This window comes from Columba livia, chromosome 1 (assembly GCF_036013475.1).
Source record: "Columba livia isolate bColLiv1 breed racing homer chromosome 1, bColLiv1.pat.W.v2, whole genome shotgun sequence".
NCBI classification, from domain to species: domain Eukaryota; kingdom Metazoa; phylum Chordata; class Aves; order Columbiformes; family Columbidae; genus Columba; species Columba livia.
This window is the reverse complement of record NC_088602.1, coordinates 112,885,343-112,904,844: the sequence shown is the minus strand read 5'-3', so window position 1 is coordinate 112,904,844 and position 19,502 is coordinate 112,885,343. Positions and strand designations below refer to the sequence as shown.

At 38.7% G+C, this 19,502-nt stretch overlaps 1 protein-coding gene across 7 annotated transcripts in view; it reads left to right on the top strand.

Annotated features, from left to right (window-relative positions):
* Positions 1–19,502, top strand: part of WWC3 (WWC family member 3) — a 101,552-nt gene that overhangs the window by 49,993 nt on the left and 32,057 nt on the right. For all 7 annotated transcript variants that reach the window (XM_065073481.1, XM_065073514.1, XM_065073505.1 and 4 more), the window contains exons 6-8: positions 5,811–5,940; positions 11,592–11,741; positions 12,591–12,664. In XM_065073481.1, coding sequence (XP_064929553.1) covers positions 5,811–5,940; positions 11,592–11,741; positions 12,591–12,664 — 354 coding nt within the window. The remainder of the gene's footprint in view (positions 1–5,810; positions 5,941–11,591; positions 11,742–12,590; positions 12,665–19,502) is intronic.

Below are 19,502 nucleotides of genomic sequence, written 5' to 3'. Positions count from 1 at the left end.
TTGTTTCAGAGTTTCTGCTGTGATAGTGACGTGGGGTGAGAACAGTGTGAAATGGTGGAAGAAAGGTTAGATAGAATTGGTTGGAATGGTGATTTCATAGATTCACATGTAGAAACAGTTTTACAGGCCCTGTTTTTCAGCTCTTCCTGAAAATGTTGAGGTGGAATTACATTTTAAAAACGTTTTCCAAACATTTTCTGGAGCTACCTTCTGTCTGGAGCACAGCCAGAAGGACCATGCAGTGGAGTAGTTTTCCTGTGACCAGGATGGAGGCTTTCTGGCTGGGCACAGTACGCCTGGGGAGAGGGTTGTACCCCACAACACTCCTCCTTCCTTTTACCTGATGGTTGGGCCATTTCATTCTGCGCGGTATAGCTGATTTGTGTGTGTACTGTAAATCTGATGGTCTGTGAGACCTTGGACTTTGTTCTCTGTTTGCGGAATGAGTGCGTGTAAACGTGACTCCTCGTCTCCTCCATGTGAGGAAGGGTAGCTCAGGGCAATTTGCCACTGCTCCATGGGCTGCTAGGCAGCCTGTGCTCTCTTCCCTTTGTGCTCAGTGGTAGCAAAGGTTGTGAACTGTTGTGACCCTCTCCCCGCCACTGTTCCTGCAGCCATCAGATGGGAACTGAGTGACTTCCATCTGTACGTTGCTCGGTCACCTACATATGTAGCACACATGCGGGGTGCCCAGGGGGAGAGGTTGCCAGGCCATGGAGAAGGTGGCAGGTAAATACAGGTTGTTGTGACTTCCAGATCTGTTCAATGAGGCCAGAGGCTCAACCACATGTTTAACAGCTCTTGGATTTGCCTTGGACGTGTGGCCATGTGCTTATAAGCCTTGGCTGTTTTTCCCACATGCATGTGAATGAACTGCCTAACACAGGTGCTTCCAGAAAATGTTGAAACTCTTCCACACCTAATGCGTTTTGCAGCATAAGTACGGTATCTGTGGAAATATTATGAGACTTTGGATTTATTGCGTTGGTGTTACGAAGCATGGGGTGTACTTTATCGCTTGAGGAATCCTGGCAAAGTTTCAGGGATCCAGGAGCAATTAGGTTACTTGTTTTCCAGATTTTCTTTTGATTGGTATTACGTTAACAAAATGATACAAAGGGAGATACTCCGATTTGACTTTTGAAGGAGTGGGAGTAGCCCATGCACTTCATATTGGTTTGTTTGGGGTTTTTTAAAGCTTACAAGGTTCTTTTGTTTTATAATGAGTTTTAAAAGCTTCAGAGAATAAAACTTGTTCAACCAAAATTTGCAGATATAAAGTAAACATTTTCAAGCATAAATATGTTTTTATTGACTACATGAAGCACTTACAGGTAGTTAGGAGAATGGTTATATATGATATTATCTGAAAATTGGTAAAATAAAGCACTCAGTATATTGAAAGAGCAAATATTTTAAGTGATAATTTAAGTTTAGTCAGTGTTTTAGGATGGTGGCCTTGATACGTAAGCAGTAACAGAACAAAAAAAACTTTGTCCTAAGATTCTTAATCATAATTTCTTCAAGTGAGTAAGAATTGCCTTGCCTTTTCTACTTTCTTTATTTGTTTTCCTTCTCCTGATTATTGGGTTTTTTTAAGGGCATGGGTTCAATTGTTTCATAAAAGGACTAACCACTTGACTAGGATGATGAAAGTATTTGAAGGCCATTTGAAACTCAAGATTGTTTTAATTAATATAATTCATTTAAAATAGCCCAGCAAAGTAGTGCAACTTTTCAAAAAGTCAAGTCTGTGGATGGTTAGGAATACAAATGTTAGTCTTGGGTTTTAGCCCAAGTGAAGTTGCCCGTATTCCAGGGTGGGAATGTCAGAGAGACTTTCAGGAGAGCATTTTAAAGCATATCTGATTAGTCAGTGGTCACTCTAACCATCTCATCTAAAAGTTTAGGCATGACAACTCAGTGCCCTAGTGCTGCTCATTGCTGCTGTTGCTACAGTCCCTCTCTGTCCCCTTGGTGTGCTGAGTGGCATTTGCAGTTGCTTGCTGAAGCTGGGGAGAACGTTTTGCCCCCGTGCGTTATCTGGGGTTGCAGTGCAGTTGTCAGTGTTTGTTGCTTGCTGAGCTCTGCTCTCTGCAGTGACTTCTTCAACCATGACCACGAGCCTTATGGGTTTTGTTTTGTGTTTTTTAAATAATTTTTTAATTGCCTTTCTGGTAAGATACGTGCTTTCCTTTAAGTATTTTGCTTTTAGTATGAAGTGAGCCAATGTGGAGAGTACTTGCACTAACAACTGAGGAGATAAGTTTCTCTAGACTCCTCCTATAGTCACTGGAAAAATCAGGGTAAGAGCCTGGTTATGCTCTAGGTTGTCCCTGGGCAGTCTCTCCCCTACTCTGTGTATTTCTCGAGAGAAAAGGGTCATTAGACTCAAGGACCAAGGCTGAAGTACTTCACTTTTTGCATATCCATGAAGTAAGTGTACTGTCTGAAAAGCAACTCAGTGCTTTTTCTTTAAAACAAAAATTCTGGGATTTGCCCCTGCCCATTTCAAAAAAAAAAAAAAAAAAAAAAAAAAAAGAAAAAGAAGTTGCTTATATCTCAGTTGTTTCTCCTTTTTCTTTTTTTTACCTTTTCTAAATTTTTGCTCTACATAATTTTTCTTCCTTGTGCTAGGTCAAATCTTAAGTAACTGCCAAACCGAGAATGGCATGAATCCTGTTCAGCTGTTTTAAAGCCGTGTTCTTCGCTTTGTTTCAAGTATAAGCCAAGAACAATAGTGGGAGCTGTCACACTTTGGGCTTTACATCTGTCTGAATGTTTGCTTTGCAAGTCTGACCAGAATCATATTATGAGCAGGTATCAAAACCTGCTGCTCTGCAACTCCCTTTGCAACTTTTGCTGGGTATAACTCTCAGAGAAGAGATAGATTTTATGGTTATGTTGCTTAGTACTTCCATCATTTTATGGCACTCTCTGATGATGCTTTTCGTAGATGTAAATTTCTTGCATTGACATTTTCCACGTACAATATCAACCTTGGGCTGTTGTTTTTAATTGTAGTAAAATGGCTTAGCCATCTTTGAGGAGAGGAAGAGAAAACAAAACACAAAAAACCCACAACAAAACAAAACAACAAAAAAGCACCCCAAGGCACACACACATGCACGCAACCTTCCCCCAAACAACTAGAGAAAGTGGGGTTTTATGAGGGGAGGGAGGATTGAGGTTTGGTTTTTTGTTGTTGCTTGTTTTAAATAGCTCTACAGATCCAATACAGTCAACATTTCATATTTTGTAGTGCTCCAGCTTTTTGTTAGGGCTGTATTTTCTACAGTTTCATCCAAAGCTGCAGTTGCTGTGACAAGCCTTAGGACATCACGTTCTGCCTCTGCCCACTGGAGACATCCCTGTTCAAAGCCTGCGGAGATCCCACCCTGTCCCAGGTTGTTCCTTGGCCTCCACAGGCACCTTTGCCCCAGGTGTGGCTGATCCTTTCACAGTCCAGAGGTTAAAGATGAACCTTTCCTGGAACAGACTCCTTCCTCTGACCGAGGAAGGAGGAGCAGTTCTTCCTCCCCTGTGTTTTCAGTGACCCTTCTGCTCGCAGGCAGGAATTTTGGAGGAAGAAGGCGTTTAAAGCAGCAAAGGAAATGAAAACTCGGCCAGTTGGCCGGGGGAGCGAAGTGAATGCTGAGAGAAGTTGGGAGAGACAGGGAATTAGGACTGACTAAACAATTTGCAGCTACAGACTAGTTTAGAGGATATGAGATTTGACAAAAGCTTTAAAATGAGGTTTTAACTGGACTACAGACCTGTGCTTTGATGAGGATGGGGGAAGTCTTGTGTATTTGAACACACATGGAGGAAAGAACAGAACACAAAAACTGCCCTGTAGGGCTGAAACTATTGCAAGTATATTAATAGTGTGTGTATTCTAGGAACATCTTCCTCAGACAAATGTATACTTTATTCATAGTTTTCTGTTAGTTGAATGTTATTTCTATTCATACGGAGGCCTAATCTTTTATATTATGCTGGTTTCCATTAATAAAATGGAAGATTCTTGTTAATTTTGTGGCTTTCAAAACTAGTGCTTTATGGAACAAGGGAAAAAAATAACAGGCAATATATAACAAGTGATTTTTTTAAGGTGCGTAAGTCAGTTGGGCTTGAAAGCGATACTGATTTAAGCTCAAATATTTCTGGCAGTAGAAACTTCTATGGTTCTTTCCTTAAACAAATATCAATTCATAAGTTGGGCTCCAAAGTGACGTCCAGGAACATGGATATGTGGGTAACTGGACAAAAATCTGGTTGAAATTAAATAATTTCCTTTTCCTGAAATGCCACCTTGGACCTGGCAAATGGTATAATGAGCAGTTGTGTAGGAGGCATTTTCTGGTCTAATATTTGGGTGGAATCTGTGTTCTTAACATTAATGTAACCTTCAGATAAAACCACGTTATCTTTTCATGAAAGTTTTAGTGAATTGAATTAGTTGTTTTCCCATGGTTTTATCTAATATTTTCAGGATTTTAACTAAAAATTAGGGAAGACCTGAATAAACATCTTAAAAGGAGAACAAAACCAAGCAAACAAAAATCCTCACCTTTAATCCACATGATGTTCAAGTCCTTTCTGGTTCTTGAACCAAAAATCATAAAGGCTTATATATTTTCTTGTACGACACGGGGAAAGTTGTGTTTAAGTAGAAATCTGAGGTTCCGATTTACTTCGTTTTTTCTCCACAGCAGGAACTGTCAGAAAAACCCAAACCAACCAAAACCGTAGATACCCAACCTGCGTGGGGTATTTTTGTAAATATTGTGAGCTGCACAATAAAATGACAGGATTTTGATTCAAGCCTTTTGAATTTTCATTTTAATATTTTAATTTTAAGTCAAGTAATCTGCTGCAAGTGGAATTTTACTGGTGTTTTTTTTGTTTAACTGGCAGAACATGCTGAGTAAGTGTTGTTGACATACTTATAATAGCTTAATGTAATAACTACTTTGAAATTTGTACTTATTCTCAATATTTTAAATAGTTTGAGCACTCTTGTCTTGTTCTTTATCTACAAAAGAAAGCAAATGATCAAGGTGATACACTGGACTAGGCTTCTGCACCCTGATCTGTTATCCATTGCTATTGCGAAGCTCTCGAGAAAAAGTTGAGAGCTCGGGCAGTGGATGTCCCACTTCAGAGAAGATGAGAGATTTTTGTGTCAAGATGGAAATGTTAGGAGTACTTCAGCCTCGTGTAGTGGGTAGTGCTCTTGCTCCTTGCTGAGTTTGCATTTGAAATCTTCTGGGACAGTCTAGTAGGGGATGATGATGTTTTCTAGAAAAGATACTCAAAGATGTCCATAATGGCAGAAAGGCACTTCCAATAAAAACTTAGGAATTAAAAATTTCTTCCCAAGAAAATGTAATGCTTTTGTTAGAAACTTCTAAAACAAGATCACATAGAAAGTCCTGTAAGAGATGTTGCAATGTGTAGTGCTGCCTGGGAATGTGACAGCTAGACCACTAATACCTTTATCTTTTGAGGTTTTACTGTGTAGATTAGTTTTGGATTGATTTTATTTTTGTTGTGGGAAATATTCCACGAATGTTGCCTGTAAGCAAGCTCTGTATTAAGACATTAAAACCAGAAAATGTGTTGATTCTGCAGAACCTGGCTAGATAACTGCATTGCCTTGTGGTTAGAATGTACTAGATGATGAGGGCTCTGTTAATTCCAAGTAGAGTATAATTTTAAGCCTGGAAACAAAGTGGTACATGAATAATCAAGAGGTCTTAAAACATCTGTGCTCTTTCTAATTATGTGAAAATTCTTTTCAACAGGATTGATCGTAAGATGTCAAGTGCTCATACAAATTATAGACTGGATGAAGCACAGGCTATAATGAGTGAGCTTCGAACCATAAAGAAAGCTATATGCACAGGTGAAAAAGAAAGGCAGGACCTTATGCAGGTAAAATATACGCTACTTAACAAAGAGCTGCTGAAAAGTAATAACCTACCTCTATTTTCTTCTTCTGGCACTGGGGTTACCAAGTCTAAGTAAGTAAGTGGGGTGGCCTAAAGTGATTTTTCTGTTTCATAATTGCTCGAAAGATGTAAGTAGTCATTGTCTATGCTGTGAACATGAGACTTGATATGTGTTTCATATTCTTGTCTTAGATAGTGTGCTATCTTTACATTGAGATCAATATCTTTACTGAAGATCGCTTTCCATTGCTGTTGACCGTATTGAAGACTGCTATGGAATAACCGTGTTGCATTTTGAAAAAATATCTTTTAAGTTTTACGGTATTTGTTTTTTCATTTTGTTTGTCTCCTTATAATGAAGTAGGACTGAGAATTCATGTGCTAAAATGTTTATCAGTTTATCTACCTTTTTTTTTTTTTATAAGCAGTTCACAAAACTGGATCTGTTGCAACAGTTTGACAGTTCTCTTCCCCCCCCCCCCGCCCCTCTAAACTCTCCCTTAAATACCCATATCAAGACATGCATTAATTTCAGATGTTCTCACAAAACCCACAAAGACTATGATTAAATACAATATATACCTAAACAAGCAACCTTTAGATTATTTTATGGATTGGAGCATGCAATACATGCACAAGTAATGATCTCACTTTTGAATGGATTCTGCATCCTGCTATGAGCTCTCAGTTGCTGTATTTGTGTTATTAGCAAGATGGGAGCTTGATCAAAGAGCCACAAGCCTCTGCCACCACAGGGATTTCAGTATAGACTTGCCCAAATATGCTGCAGATATAGAGGGGTGGCAAGGACAAGTCTCTTCACCTAGTCTTCAAGCTGCTATTACCTACGTTTTTGGTATGGTACTAAATTAATGTTGCCATTAAAACATTATTTCAGCTTTCTCTGCTATAGTGTTTCACTAGTATTTTTCTTTTATTGTAAAATGATATGGGTAGCTTGTAATCTGCATACAATAAATTTCAATAGTTATACAATTATTCAGTCTCTAAAGCATTACCCAAAGGTCAGCTGATGGACCACAAATCCATGTTCAAGGAGACAAAACACTTAAGTCACTACAAAAAGTTTCTGCCTTGGCTACTTTTAGCATATTTGATATTTTGCGTTGGCCAAGTTTTAATGTGATTTTTCAGTTTTCCACATGCTTGGCTAGTAGGAAATGATTAGAAAGGCAGTTCTTCATGAAGGCAGTGACACATGTTTTAGGAGACTAACTGGTAACTTAAAGACTTGTGTGTGAGAACTTGGAGCAGCTTAGCTACTGGCCTTGTTTTGACTCACCCACTAGATTTTTTTTTTTTTCCCTTTTTCTTACATTTTTCAGTCCTCAGTGGCACTAAATCCAGCTGTAAACAGTGAGATGCCTTGAAAATCGTATCTGTTAAACCAACTTCAAGTGCACTTGCGGTTTCTTTAATTACAGTATTGAGAAGCTAGAAGTCTAGGATGAAGCTTAGCCTCAAGGTTCGGGCAGTGCTGGCAGCACCAAGACGTAGAGGCTGTACAAGACAGAAGTGAAAATGAAAAGTGTTGCTATCCCTCTTCATGGGTGTCTACCTGACATACGTGAAATATCAGTCTAGGAGGTATCATTTTTGTAACTGATGACAATCTGTTGTGGTACCACCTAGTAATAAACATATAGTCCAGGAGAATCTAGAATATAGTTGTTCCATACAAGCCTGGTATGCAAAACAGTTCTGCGTGTTTTGTTGCAATTGTAATAAGGGATTAAATGCCTTAGTTTGCAACATCTGTGGTTGTAAAAATTGTGTATTTCTGCCAACTTATTGTGCTCTGCAAAAATATTCATCTTTCTCCTTGATATTTTTTTAAAATTTTGACCCCCAAAATAAGTTGTTTTTGTTGTCACCAAACATTTCTGTGCTTTGCCTTTTCATAATTAGTTGAAGACTGTTGTGATGAATTTCTTTAGCTTTGTCAAACAAGTGCAAGTCTATTTTAATTGTCTTCCTAATTAATTCAGAATTTGATTTTTAATTTCTTATCAATTTTGAGATTGATTTCTCCTTGAAAATGCTATATTTAAAAGCTATTGTTGGTAAGACAAGCTCTCTTATGAAAACTTTTGTTTTGAAATCTGTTCTTAGAGGAGTTGAAAGTATTGTGTAAACAGCTGGGGATTTGTTTCAGAGAAAGGAAATAGACAATTTCTTACTATTTCTTAGTTTAAATCTGGCCAGTATAAGCAACAGAACTAAACATAGTAGAAGTGACTCAGTCTTGTGTAGGTGCTTGGAAAATTGTAGCTGTCAGAAATATGGTAATTGGATTGAGTAGTGTGGGAGAGGAGGCTGATGAGTGAAGGAGAGGGTGGTCAGATTTAAACAGGGCACTGTGGTTACAAATAAAGCCACAAATGCAGTGTCACTGCTCCAAGAAGGTGGGCAAACTTCTTATATAACGCTGAGTGATCAAGGTGCGTAGTTATATTTCTGAAAGCAGCATCTATATCCATTTCCTCCCTCCCCATCCCTTTCCTACTTTTGTTTCTGTTCCAGTATGTCCATATGCTTTTAAAATGTTGTCCTTTATCCTTAGGAAGTATTGGAGTTTGGTGGTGGTGTGTGTTTGTTTGTTTTGTTTTGTTTTTTGGTGTGTGTGTGTGTGTGTTTTTTTGTTGTTGTTTGTTTGTTTGTTTTTTCTCCTTTTCTGAACAATTAAATAGGCTAAATAGATAGGAACTGCACTGAAATTGGATGTGGTAGAGAGCTCCCAAATAAGATAGTAACAGAGCAATGACGAAATGGCAGTGCTCATGTTTTTGAGTAGCTTTGGGCTGCTGTGCCTAGGACTTCAGATCCATATGGTAGGCTCGTCTGGCAGTTTCTGTGCGTTTGCCATCAACAATCCATGAACCCCAGATTAATGATTGATTCTTTCATGTAGCTGTGCAGGATATTGCTCCCAGCAGTTTATGTAAATTGTTTCTATCTACATGTATGCTAACTCAGGTTGTCTTTTTCTATGTTAGAATTGCTGGAGGCTGTGCTTTCACTCATCCAAATAGGACTCAAAGGATATGTTTAATCTAGAGCATAGTCACCTCTGCATGTAGATATAAGTTAAGGTGATGCTACATGGTGGTTGCTACCAGCCAATTACTATGTAATTTTTAAGTAGTATTGAGGTTTCAGCAGCTGTGCCCAGCTAGGAAGCATGGCCAGCAGCCAGGCAGCCCTTCACTGCCTGCCAGGGAGATGCTGGAGGGTGGTGGGAGCACACTAGGAGTGCATAAAGTAGCTGAAATACGAGCAAAAGTTTAGATATAAGTTCTGGCATCAGGATCTTTGGTGTCGTGTATGTCTGTAACATAATACGTGTTAGCTAAAGGTGCCAGATGGGACAGAGCTTATTTAGGAGGAACCTCAGGCTTTCTGAATCCTCAGTTTTTGTTCATGTTCGTGTGACTGGCTCTGATTTACTGGGAAGAGGACAAGTTAGATGTTTGATGTTTGTTTGGCTGTGATTGGAAATCATTATTGCCTGTTATGAAACCATTAGAGATCCATCTTGATCCTCCATACAGCAGGAGACTGACAGGACTGGATGATTTCCAGTGAGTTTTGAAGAAGAAAGTTAGACAGTCTGCAGTTTTCATAAAGGGGAAAACATTCCAGTTTTCTTTTTTGCCATGTTGTGGAGCAGTTCGTTTTGCAGCAAGTCTTGGAGGATAAAGGAACACTAGCTAGGGGCTTCTCAGCAAAATAACTTGAAATTGAATTCTGCTGTCTCAGAACTGAGAAGAAGCTGTTTTGTTTGTCCTTCATACTAAGATGGCACAGTTCAGTTGGGACATGGCAGAAGAATTGTTGTCTTTTGGGGAGCCAAGACAAATCAAGCTCCTGGAGGCAAGCAGAGATATATGTGATATATGCATAGTGAGGCAAGCAGCGATAGCTTTGTCCCACTGCTGGCATGTTTGGCGTTTCTCTGCACTGTCCTCTGTCCCTGCCAGTGCTGAGCACAAAATCCCAGCCCTACTCAGACCTTGTAGTTGTACCAGCAGACGGAGGCTGAAGAGGGAGCAGCGTGTGCTCTCCAACATGTGGGGTGTACCTGCTTCTCCCCCTGCCTTTTACCTAATAGGATCAACAACGTGTTTGTGGTTGTGGGGGTGACAGGGAGGAGCACAGGGCCCCTGGTCTTGTGGCTTGGGAACCTACTTGTTTGTCCATCCTGCCCCAGGCTGGGTGTTTTCCCTCTTTTAATGTCTAGTGGAGGGGAGCATGAGGGCGGGTTTTGCTGGCTGGTTTCAGGCCTGCTGCAATTCCTACAGGTGCTCCCAGGCTTTGAAACCACAGCTTTTGTCTTCATGGTGGCCTTGCTGTTCCTGTGAGCCGCAGCCAGTGGCTGTTACACAGGTTCATCTTCTTGACTACATTAGCTGAATTTATTGTAAGAAAAGACAGCATTGATGTGTCCTTTTGAAACTGGATGTTGAAGACTTGAGAAATCTGGCAGTTGGATATGGACAGTAACTGGGGCTTATTGCAAATCAGCAGTTGTCAGAGCCACTGAGATTGCTGAGAGGGTCAATCTTTTCTCAGTGCAGTGTTTCTGATTCTGTAGGTTAGACTCTGGAGTAGGCAGTTTTCAGAGTTTTTGTGTGTATTTTTAGAACCAAACGGTTTGATTATGTTATGGTTTTAAAAATTGATATAGCTCTTCAAATTTCTGGGCTTTTTTGTTTGGTGGGTTTTTTCCCCGCATACTTTGATTGCCCCTTATCTTTTAGTGAGGGGAAAGTTTTTAATATCTTGTTTTAAAAAGTTCTTTTGATGCATAATGCTTAAGGTCTCTGTCATAAATGACAGCACTGCATAGTGGTTTTGTTCTTGATAATACATTATCTGTAATTTTTGAAAGAGAGAGAATGCCAGTCAGAAAATAAAAGCAGTGTTAACTTAAAGGATTTTTAAGAGCTGCCAAGCAAGCTTGTGTTGTCAACACAAGTTATTGTTATAATTTTGTATAATATGTTTCTGTTGTACTCCCCATTCCCCTTACAGACTGCTTGAGGTCTCTGCTTTATCCTCCCAGTTTGTGTCATTGTCTAGTCATCTCAGAGATGTCCATTGCTTAACCCAAGGTGCAAAATATCTCTTAACTATGTGAACCTTGGGTAAGGGAGCACAAGGGTGGAATCAACTGTCATAGAAATACAACACAAGGTATTCATCAAGTTGGATGTGATAGCAGTAGTGGCTAAGAAATGTGCCCTGTGCTGAACATGGCAAAAGGGCAGGTGAATCACATTTGTCTTCCATATCACCTAGTCTGAAAGCTGACTGCTGCTAGATATAAAGAACTGTAAGCCATACAAAAGCTAAAAAATTTATAGATCTAAATCAAGTAATTTAAAATCTGTTTATGGTTAGATGCATCTTTTAAAAAGAAGAGTTGGTTTCAAAGCAAAGCTTGTGCATGTTAGTAACACTACAATGAATTTTACTTTTTGTAAATAGCTCTTTATAGGCAAGCTACCTGTCGTATTTTTAAAATATTTTTGTTAGTTTTCCATTAATAAATAATTCTAAAAATCAGGGATTTATTTATTTTTTTTCTTTTTTAAATCTCTTCTCCCGTAGAGCCTGGCCAAGTTAACAGATGGATTCAGGAATAGCTGTTGTATTACAGATTCCCTGCAGGATGCCCAGCACAATTCTAGTTCGCTCAGCGACTCCTGTTTACCTCAACAACACTGCGATGCTTGTTCTCAGACTGACATCACTGGGGAGGTATGTGTTCCTACGTGAGCCGCTTGCTGTAGAAAATAAGCTGCTATTGTACTGTAGTGATGCATCGTTATTCCCTGGTTTAATTTAAGAGGTGTTGGCTGTAGGAGAACAAAAAATCCAAAGCGATATTGGTGGCAAGGGAGTTGTTTGCTTATTGTTTCCAGAGCGTGTGAGTGGCGCTCATGAGTGGTGGTGGGCTTTGTGATTCTGCTACCAGAGCATGGCACAGGGACATGATGATGTGGTTGGGGGTCACTGACAGGTAAAATCAGCTCCTGGACTCAGCCAGCCCAGCTGAGCGCTTCTTGTGTCATCACTTTGGTGATTGCAAGTTCATCTCAGAGTAACAGCCCATGCCGAGGTGTCCACGTACCTCTTCTTCAGATTATGTTTAGAATAGTGTTTAGAATGTACTATGATCTAAGTACTGGGTTGACACATCACAGTACAGGGAATGTAAACTGAATTACTTCTAAATAAACTATACATAAAATAGTATCAAGTAGTAAAATATTTCAATTAAAAATACTTTTGTGTTTTAGGCTTGGATGAAGTTGAAAAGCCTTACTGTTCATCAGTGCTTCTGTTTCCTAACCCTTGATTTCAAGGATCTTAAACTTATTGAAAGGGCTCATTTATCTTCAGTATTTTTAGCAATACACCAGTTTTATATTTCTGAAGCATAGAATTTATTTTGATTATGTTCTTGCTTAAAGCATTGAGTTTTTTTTTTAATTGACTTCCGTAAGGAAGACTAATTTATCCCTTCCTTTATTACAAGAGTGTTTTTAAAATCTCATTTCTCCTTCTTTTCCTCTCCTTTCTCCTTGTTCCCCAACTCTACAAAAGTTTGGGTTCGATGACAAAACAAGACTTGTAGACAGAGTAAGACTGAACTGGCAATATGAAGAGGCCAAGAAAAGGTAATTAAAGACTTTGTTTATTGTTATTTTTTTCAGTTTTTATTCTTGTGATTAAAGTTTTTAAAGCAGAGCTGGAGCCAGCCTCCCAGCTGAACTGTCTTTAGGAAGACTGATTTACTTACTGTTGAGTAGTTCAGAGATAATAAAAACTTAGGTAAACATAAGACTTTATCATAAGATTATTATGTTTGTTTGCAGAGATAAAGCTAAATGTCAGCCCTGTTCTACACTTGTGTAAACTTAATATTGTAGTAGTTTAATTGAACTGTTTTACATTTTCCCCCCTTCTTTTCAAACCTCAATATAAACAGTCTTTGAATTTACACTTGGTTTATATCAGCCTGGCTCTGTCAGTACATTCGGAGCTTTGCATACCTGTGTTCTAAGTTCATTATACTGAAGTAATGAACTCAGTGTGAAGAAAGAATGCAGAAATTCCTGTAACATAAATGAAGATGTTCAGAACAGAACATAAGAGTACATGAAAATAAATGTTGAGATTGAAAAAGAAAATCTGACAAAGCTTTAAAAAAAAAAAAAAAAAAGTTGAAACAGAGAAACCCTTCACCAAGTCCTTCAATCTAATTGCTTATCGTAAGTATTTCTTTTGTGAAGGTCAGTCTTGCAGTGTTTTTCATGGCTTTGTAAAAATAATCTATCCTTATTTTGTACTATTTTAGAAATATTATCTACTATTATAGTTTAGCAGGTCCTCATTTAACCTCATTGTTTTCAAACCATTTGCCACATATTCAGGAAAATAGCATAGATATAGATAATGGCTTGAACACAGTAATTTTATGCACAGACTATTTTAATTTGTGCTGATGTAACATTCTCTTATTAAAATTGACTGACATTTAGAAGGATTCTATACAGTTAACTTTTAAAACCTTAGTGGTGTCTTTTTTAAGTTTGGTTTTTTTTTTAGGATTTTTATTTTTGCTTTTTAATTTTTTATACTATTTTGACAGTATTTGTCTCTCAGAACAGGGGTTAAAAAAAGTTCAATACTTTTTGCCTCTTTTTTTCGTATTATGGTGACTATTTGGGGGAAATTGTAATGCTGTCATGTGTCTTGGCAGGGATTGGAAGCTTTATAGGCAATTCGCCATTTTGTTGTTCTTGGAAAATTTACCCACATTTGGATGCAATTCAGGCTTTAAAAAAAACCATGCAAGCATGTTAGAGATACACAGCTAAATCTTCAGGATTTGTAACTGGAATAAAAGTTTGCATTGTAAAACATGGCATGTGAATATCAGTTACTATTACCTAAAAAGGTTAAATAATTGGGGGGAAAAAAAAGGCAAACCAAAAACCTGTCAGTGTCCTGTTTGGTCAGGTGCTTAACCCTGAGCAATTAATAGTCCAGTGATAGTAATTTAGGTGTTCATCACAGTTGCTGATAGAAAGAGGAGAGAATTTAGTTCTTTGCTGTTTAGTTTAGCAGAGCCACTGGTGCTGTGAGGATCGTATTAAATGTTTTCTGACATACCTTTTCTATGTGCTTTTCCAAAACAGTTCTCTTTTTTTTGGTGTTACTGCAAGGAAGAGATATAGTGGTGAGGTGGTTGGTTGGTTGGTTTGTTTGTTTTTGGTAGCAGAAGCATTTCTCATCTGGAAATGCCGAACATTTGTTTGTACCTGGAATGCAGTATTTCTGAACATCAGACGTGAGCTGGGGTTTGGTGTGCAGAAAATCCGGGTAACTAGCCTTCCAACTAGAGGATAGTAATTGCAGTAAGGGTAGTTTTGCTGTCCCGGGGTAGCATCTCTGACAGTGGTCTGTTATTTAGCGAAAGCATGTTAGTTACTTTAAAATAGTGGCCTTATTCTGCTCGGTATGTTGCACGGAAGTAATCAGCTTTTGGCTTTTGAGTGGAACTGCACAAAGCTCGTTGCCCCTACCGGTTATCTCTGTGGTTGCATTCTTCATTTATCATGCATTCCTTCCCCTTAGCTTGCTGGCATTTCTGTAGGGCTTTTGTCTCTACTAAATATCTTTGTGTTCGTTCTCCCTTGGCTGGTGAAATATCTACTGTTAGTGCCCAGTGTGGGTGATGGAATGTGCTGCAATGGATTAAAATCTACAAAGTAGAAAATTAAAATGCTACAGTATGTCACAACTGTAAAGCAGTATATTATGACTACTTGCTTGTCAAACAGGGTGTGGAAACATATAGCAAATAAGCACAACAGACAGACTGTTTTGTTTCCACGTTTTAATGGGAGACTTTTAAAATGTACTATAGGAGAAAAGTATGTATTTTCCCATAAAGGAAAGCAGGACAGAAAGCCTCAGAAACTGAAGGGGAGTGTGTTGCATTTTAGTCACTCTTGTGAATCTTGCTAGATCATAGAGATCTAGATATAAGCAGAATATTTGCCATATGTTGTAAAGAAGTTTTTAAAAATATGTTCTCTGTATGTGGTGTCTTAGCAAGTAAATGCAGTATTGGGATTTCTGAATGAACTGTCTTGAGGAATTCAGCAGATGAGACCCAGTGATAGTAGAAAATTTGGCTTATATTCCCCAAATATTTCTCCTCCCTCATAAAATATAATGTGATTTTAATTCCTCCTTCAGAAATCTGACTACTGAGTGGTTTGGCCTTCGCCTAAATTAAGGCATTCACAGAGCTTTTTTCTTTTTTCCCCTTTGGTTTCCCACTGGAAGGAAGTTGGATAATTTGCAATTTAATTTTTCCCATGGGTGTATCTTCAGATGTTGTGAGCTGTGGGTTCCAACATCTTCAGCACGCTGGGGGAGAGGCCCCTGTTTCCAGTGTTTGGTCCAGACTCTGGGAGGAGGCATGGAAATTCTACCTTTTAACCCGCCAGTCATGCTTAAGAGACGCTCAGTCACTTTTCTTCTGCTCTTTACTCTTCTCTTCCCCCCATTATTCTTAAATAAACTGTACCTTATTTCCATGAAATTTCTTCTCTCTGATCTATCAGTGTGGCCTTCCAGAGAAGCAGGAGGGAGGGAGGATGGTCTTTTTGAACAAACCAGCCCCAAGCTGCCTGGATAAATACCGTTTTCAGTTTCAGTTGCTATTTTGGTGGGACCACCTCTCATGAAAGCATTTGCACACTGGAAAGCGTACCCCTCAAGCACAAGTTGTGCAGTTCAGTGTAACAAGTACATGAGTTGTATTAGCAAAGGATCAAGAAATGTCATTGCTGTAGTGCCTCGTAAGTGTATTAATCAATAGATGAAAAATTATCCCTCCAATAAAAGGCACTAAAATTGTTAACTGTGATTTTTTTTTTTTATGATGATCCAGTCTTGATGGTAGCTGACTTTAATGAACAAATATATCCAATCATCTTCAACTAGTTTACCTAATTTGAGTGCAGAAGCAGCAATTTGTTTATACCTTCTGTAAATTTGAATTCGGATATGTTATTTTTCTATTCAATTGTTTAAATCACACAGTGGCTGTCAACAGATTTATTTTAGCCTTGAAAAAAGCTGCCTCCTCAACTGTGCTTAATATTTCTACATTCCCTTTAAGAATGTTACTTCTTTCTTTTCAGTATAGTTGCTGAATAGTTACTTTGTTGCAAATTTGTTGTCTCATTACCCACATTAATTTTTAGTTCCGCTTTTAAAAGCACTAGCACAAGCAGAAGTGTGTCAGTGCACTGTGTGCCTGTACTGACAAAATACATGTTGGTTGGATATTGATAGTAACATTCCAGTACTGGTACAATAACGTGGTCAAGTATTTTCCTGGTAAAATTCATCTTGTGTAGGCAGGTTTCAAAGTGAAATTCAGGGGATTTGTATGATTTATTCTCCTAAAGTAATCTGAAAATGTGATGTAGGAATGAAGTAATTTGGCTGATACCACATAAATACCTGGCACAGGCATGTCAGCCTAAATCTCCTACTGTCAGCTTTTAAACATAAAGCTTTTTCTTTGGGTTATAAAGAGAGATGAGCCATGCTCTTGAACGTCATTAAAGGTTTTGTTATATGAGTTTACCTGTGAATTGGGGAAAAAAAAACTAATTTCTCTCCTCCTTTGCTTTTAGCAGGCTTTGCAGTTTTCCTCAAGGTGAATACATAATTTTCTCTGCAAAATGCCAGTGTACTCTAAAGGTTTCACGAGTGTCCTAAGCCAATTTAAGACCTCCTCATTATTGAATGAGGCTGCCAGGAAGGCTGGATATTCTACAGAGCGCACTCGAGTTGTCCGCCCAAGCCACAGTGGCACATACTTGCAGGAGCAGCCAAAGTAGACACAGAGGAGAAATTTTGTGAGCATTTGGCTGAGTTCCCGAGCTTCTTGTACTTTCCATCTCTTTCTTCCCCTTTCTCTAGCCTTCACCCTCTTCGGATATAAATCATAATCCACTCTAAAGAGGGTCCGTAAATACCAGAAATTACGGAGTTCTTGCGCCTTTCATTATGTGTCTTCAGTCCCACAGCCACCTTCTCTGAGGACTGCATGTGGGAGAAGTTCCCTGTTACCTGAAGTGGCAGAGAACAGGGCCCCATTATAAGCCTAAGAAAAAAGAGTAAGGTGGGCTGATTTATGTTGATCATCTCTGTATTTTTGTCTGATCTTAGCCACCATTCTCCTCTAAATCATAACTGGATTTTTTTTTTTTTCGTTATCCCCACTGATCTTCCTATTCTACAGGTAACAAAGGCCTCAGCTGTAGAGTGGTCTGATATGTCACCTAAAAGTCTAGGCATGTAAATGTAAGGAGGCATTGTTTTTTTTCGTTTTGTTTCTTTTTTGGTTTGTTGTTGTTGTTGTTGTTTTGTTTTGTTTTCCTTGGAAAATTCAAATACAGTAAGTTTGAAGAACTTGTTTAAGCTAGGAAGACCAGAACTTGTAGTTTAGAAAGTGCCAGCTGTAGGATACCCATAATTTGTCCCTTTAATGAGCATGAGTTAGGACCTTTCTATTCCTTCAGAGTATTTTTCTGCCCAAGACACGCATCTTGTTCATAATCTGAATAAGAGACTGGACAACGCCCTCAGACACATGGTGTGAACTGTGGGGTTGTCCTGTGCAGGGACAGGAGTTGGACTCAATGACCCTTGTTGGTCCCTTCCAACTCAGGACATTTCTATGATTTTAATGGTCTAAACTTCGGGTTCATTGTAATTGTAAATCAGACATTTTGTGTCACAAAAAAGTGGGTTTTACTTTCATCGCACTTCTCATGCTATGTATTTAATAAATAACATCTTCTAAGCTGAAATGTTCTTGAGCTCAGCAGTGTAATTTCATTAGTGCTGGGTTCAGGTAGCGGTCTTGAAGATGAGGTTTTAGACACTAACAAAACCTTTTGGGTTCCTCAGATGTTTAGAATGACGAAAGGGTTGCCCTGTTTTGTCTAAGGGTGGGGTTGTATAGAGATATAACAATTCAGACACACTATAAATTCTCAAAATACATGCTTTTTTTCCCCCATGAGGTAGTTTGCGTAGTAGTGTCTGTACTGATCTCCACCCTCATGCTGTGCCTACATTATCCTGGGCTGGGCATCATTCTAGTATGTAAGTATGGCTGTTTCAGGGCAAGTTTGCCATTTCAAATTGGTGTTTACTTAAGATCATCAGGTTAAACCTTTGTCATCCCATCTGTGTCCCTCTTGCTTTTCTGCTTGACAGGAGCTATTATATTCATCTATTTGAAATTTTTCAATACTGAAATAAGCAGCGAGTCGGTCTGCCTACCTAGGAAACCAGTCATTTGATACCACCTACTCGAGGGTGGAATGCAAGCTCCTCAGTGCTTGTTATGCAAGGATGGGAATGGGCAAAATGCCTGGAATGTTGATGGCTCAAAATTAACTGTTTTTTTCCCCTGGCATATGTTAAATTGCTATATCAGTAAGGACCTCAGTGTCTGACATCAGGCCAGTTAAAAGTATTCTTTTGTGGTGACTACACTTTAGAAGTTGTATCTTCTAAAATACCCAGTAGAAAGGGAAAATGTGTTTAAGAAACAGAAGCTTTGTAAAAGATGCTAAATATTTTTTTTTTTTTTTCCCCTTTAAATTGCAACCTCTGTCAAGTCATTGATTTATTTAAGTGAGTTTTTAAGCTAGGTGAATATATTCGCTGATTCTCAAAACTCAGAACAGACACTCTTTTGTAACATGAGCAATGAGAATGGCTGGTATAGTACGGGTATAAAATATGGCATGGGCCAGCACAGTGAAATTGCTTCTTTATGCATTTATTGTGTTTGAAGGAAAGCTTGTGTTGGGAGAATCCAAACTGCAATTATGGAACATGGTTAAGAGGATTTTTATTATGTTTTTAGCAGAACGGAGCACAACTCCTCAGATATTTTCTTAGGTTTGAGTGAGTAAGACCATAAAAGCCTTAGGGATGTTTTCTAGCCATGGAGATAAAACTTTTAAAAGTTTATCACTGGCAGCTTTTTGGAACAACTTGCCATACAGAGGAAGTCCTCCAGGGAAAGCGAGCACCAAAATTCCTCCAAAAGTTTGGTTCGTTTGCAGGAAATGCAGGTTGTAGAACACTGGCCTACTGGATTCCTGCATTATGTAGTGTTTTGCAAATGCGTTTTCTTTGCTTAAAGAGAAAACATAGAGACAAGAAGAGCTAGCTGAAATGCTAAGAGTGTCAAAGGAATCAAAGTAAATACCTAATCACATTTTGAAACTCTTCAGTGATACAAACCTTTTCCACAGCTGTACTTTTCCTTTTAATAACAGTATAATCGAGTTACTTAATGAGAACTTCCTACTTTCAAAGCATCATCATAACAAATTGAGGGGAAAAAAACCAAACTTCAAACTGGGGTCTCATACACAAAGGGAGTTATGTGCTCTCAGCAAG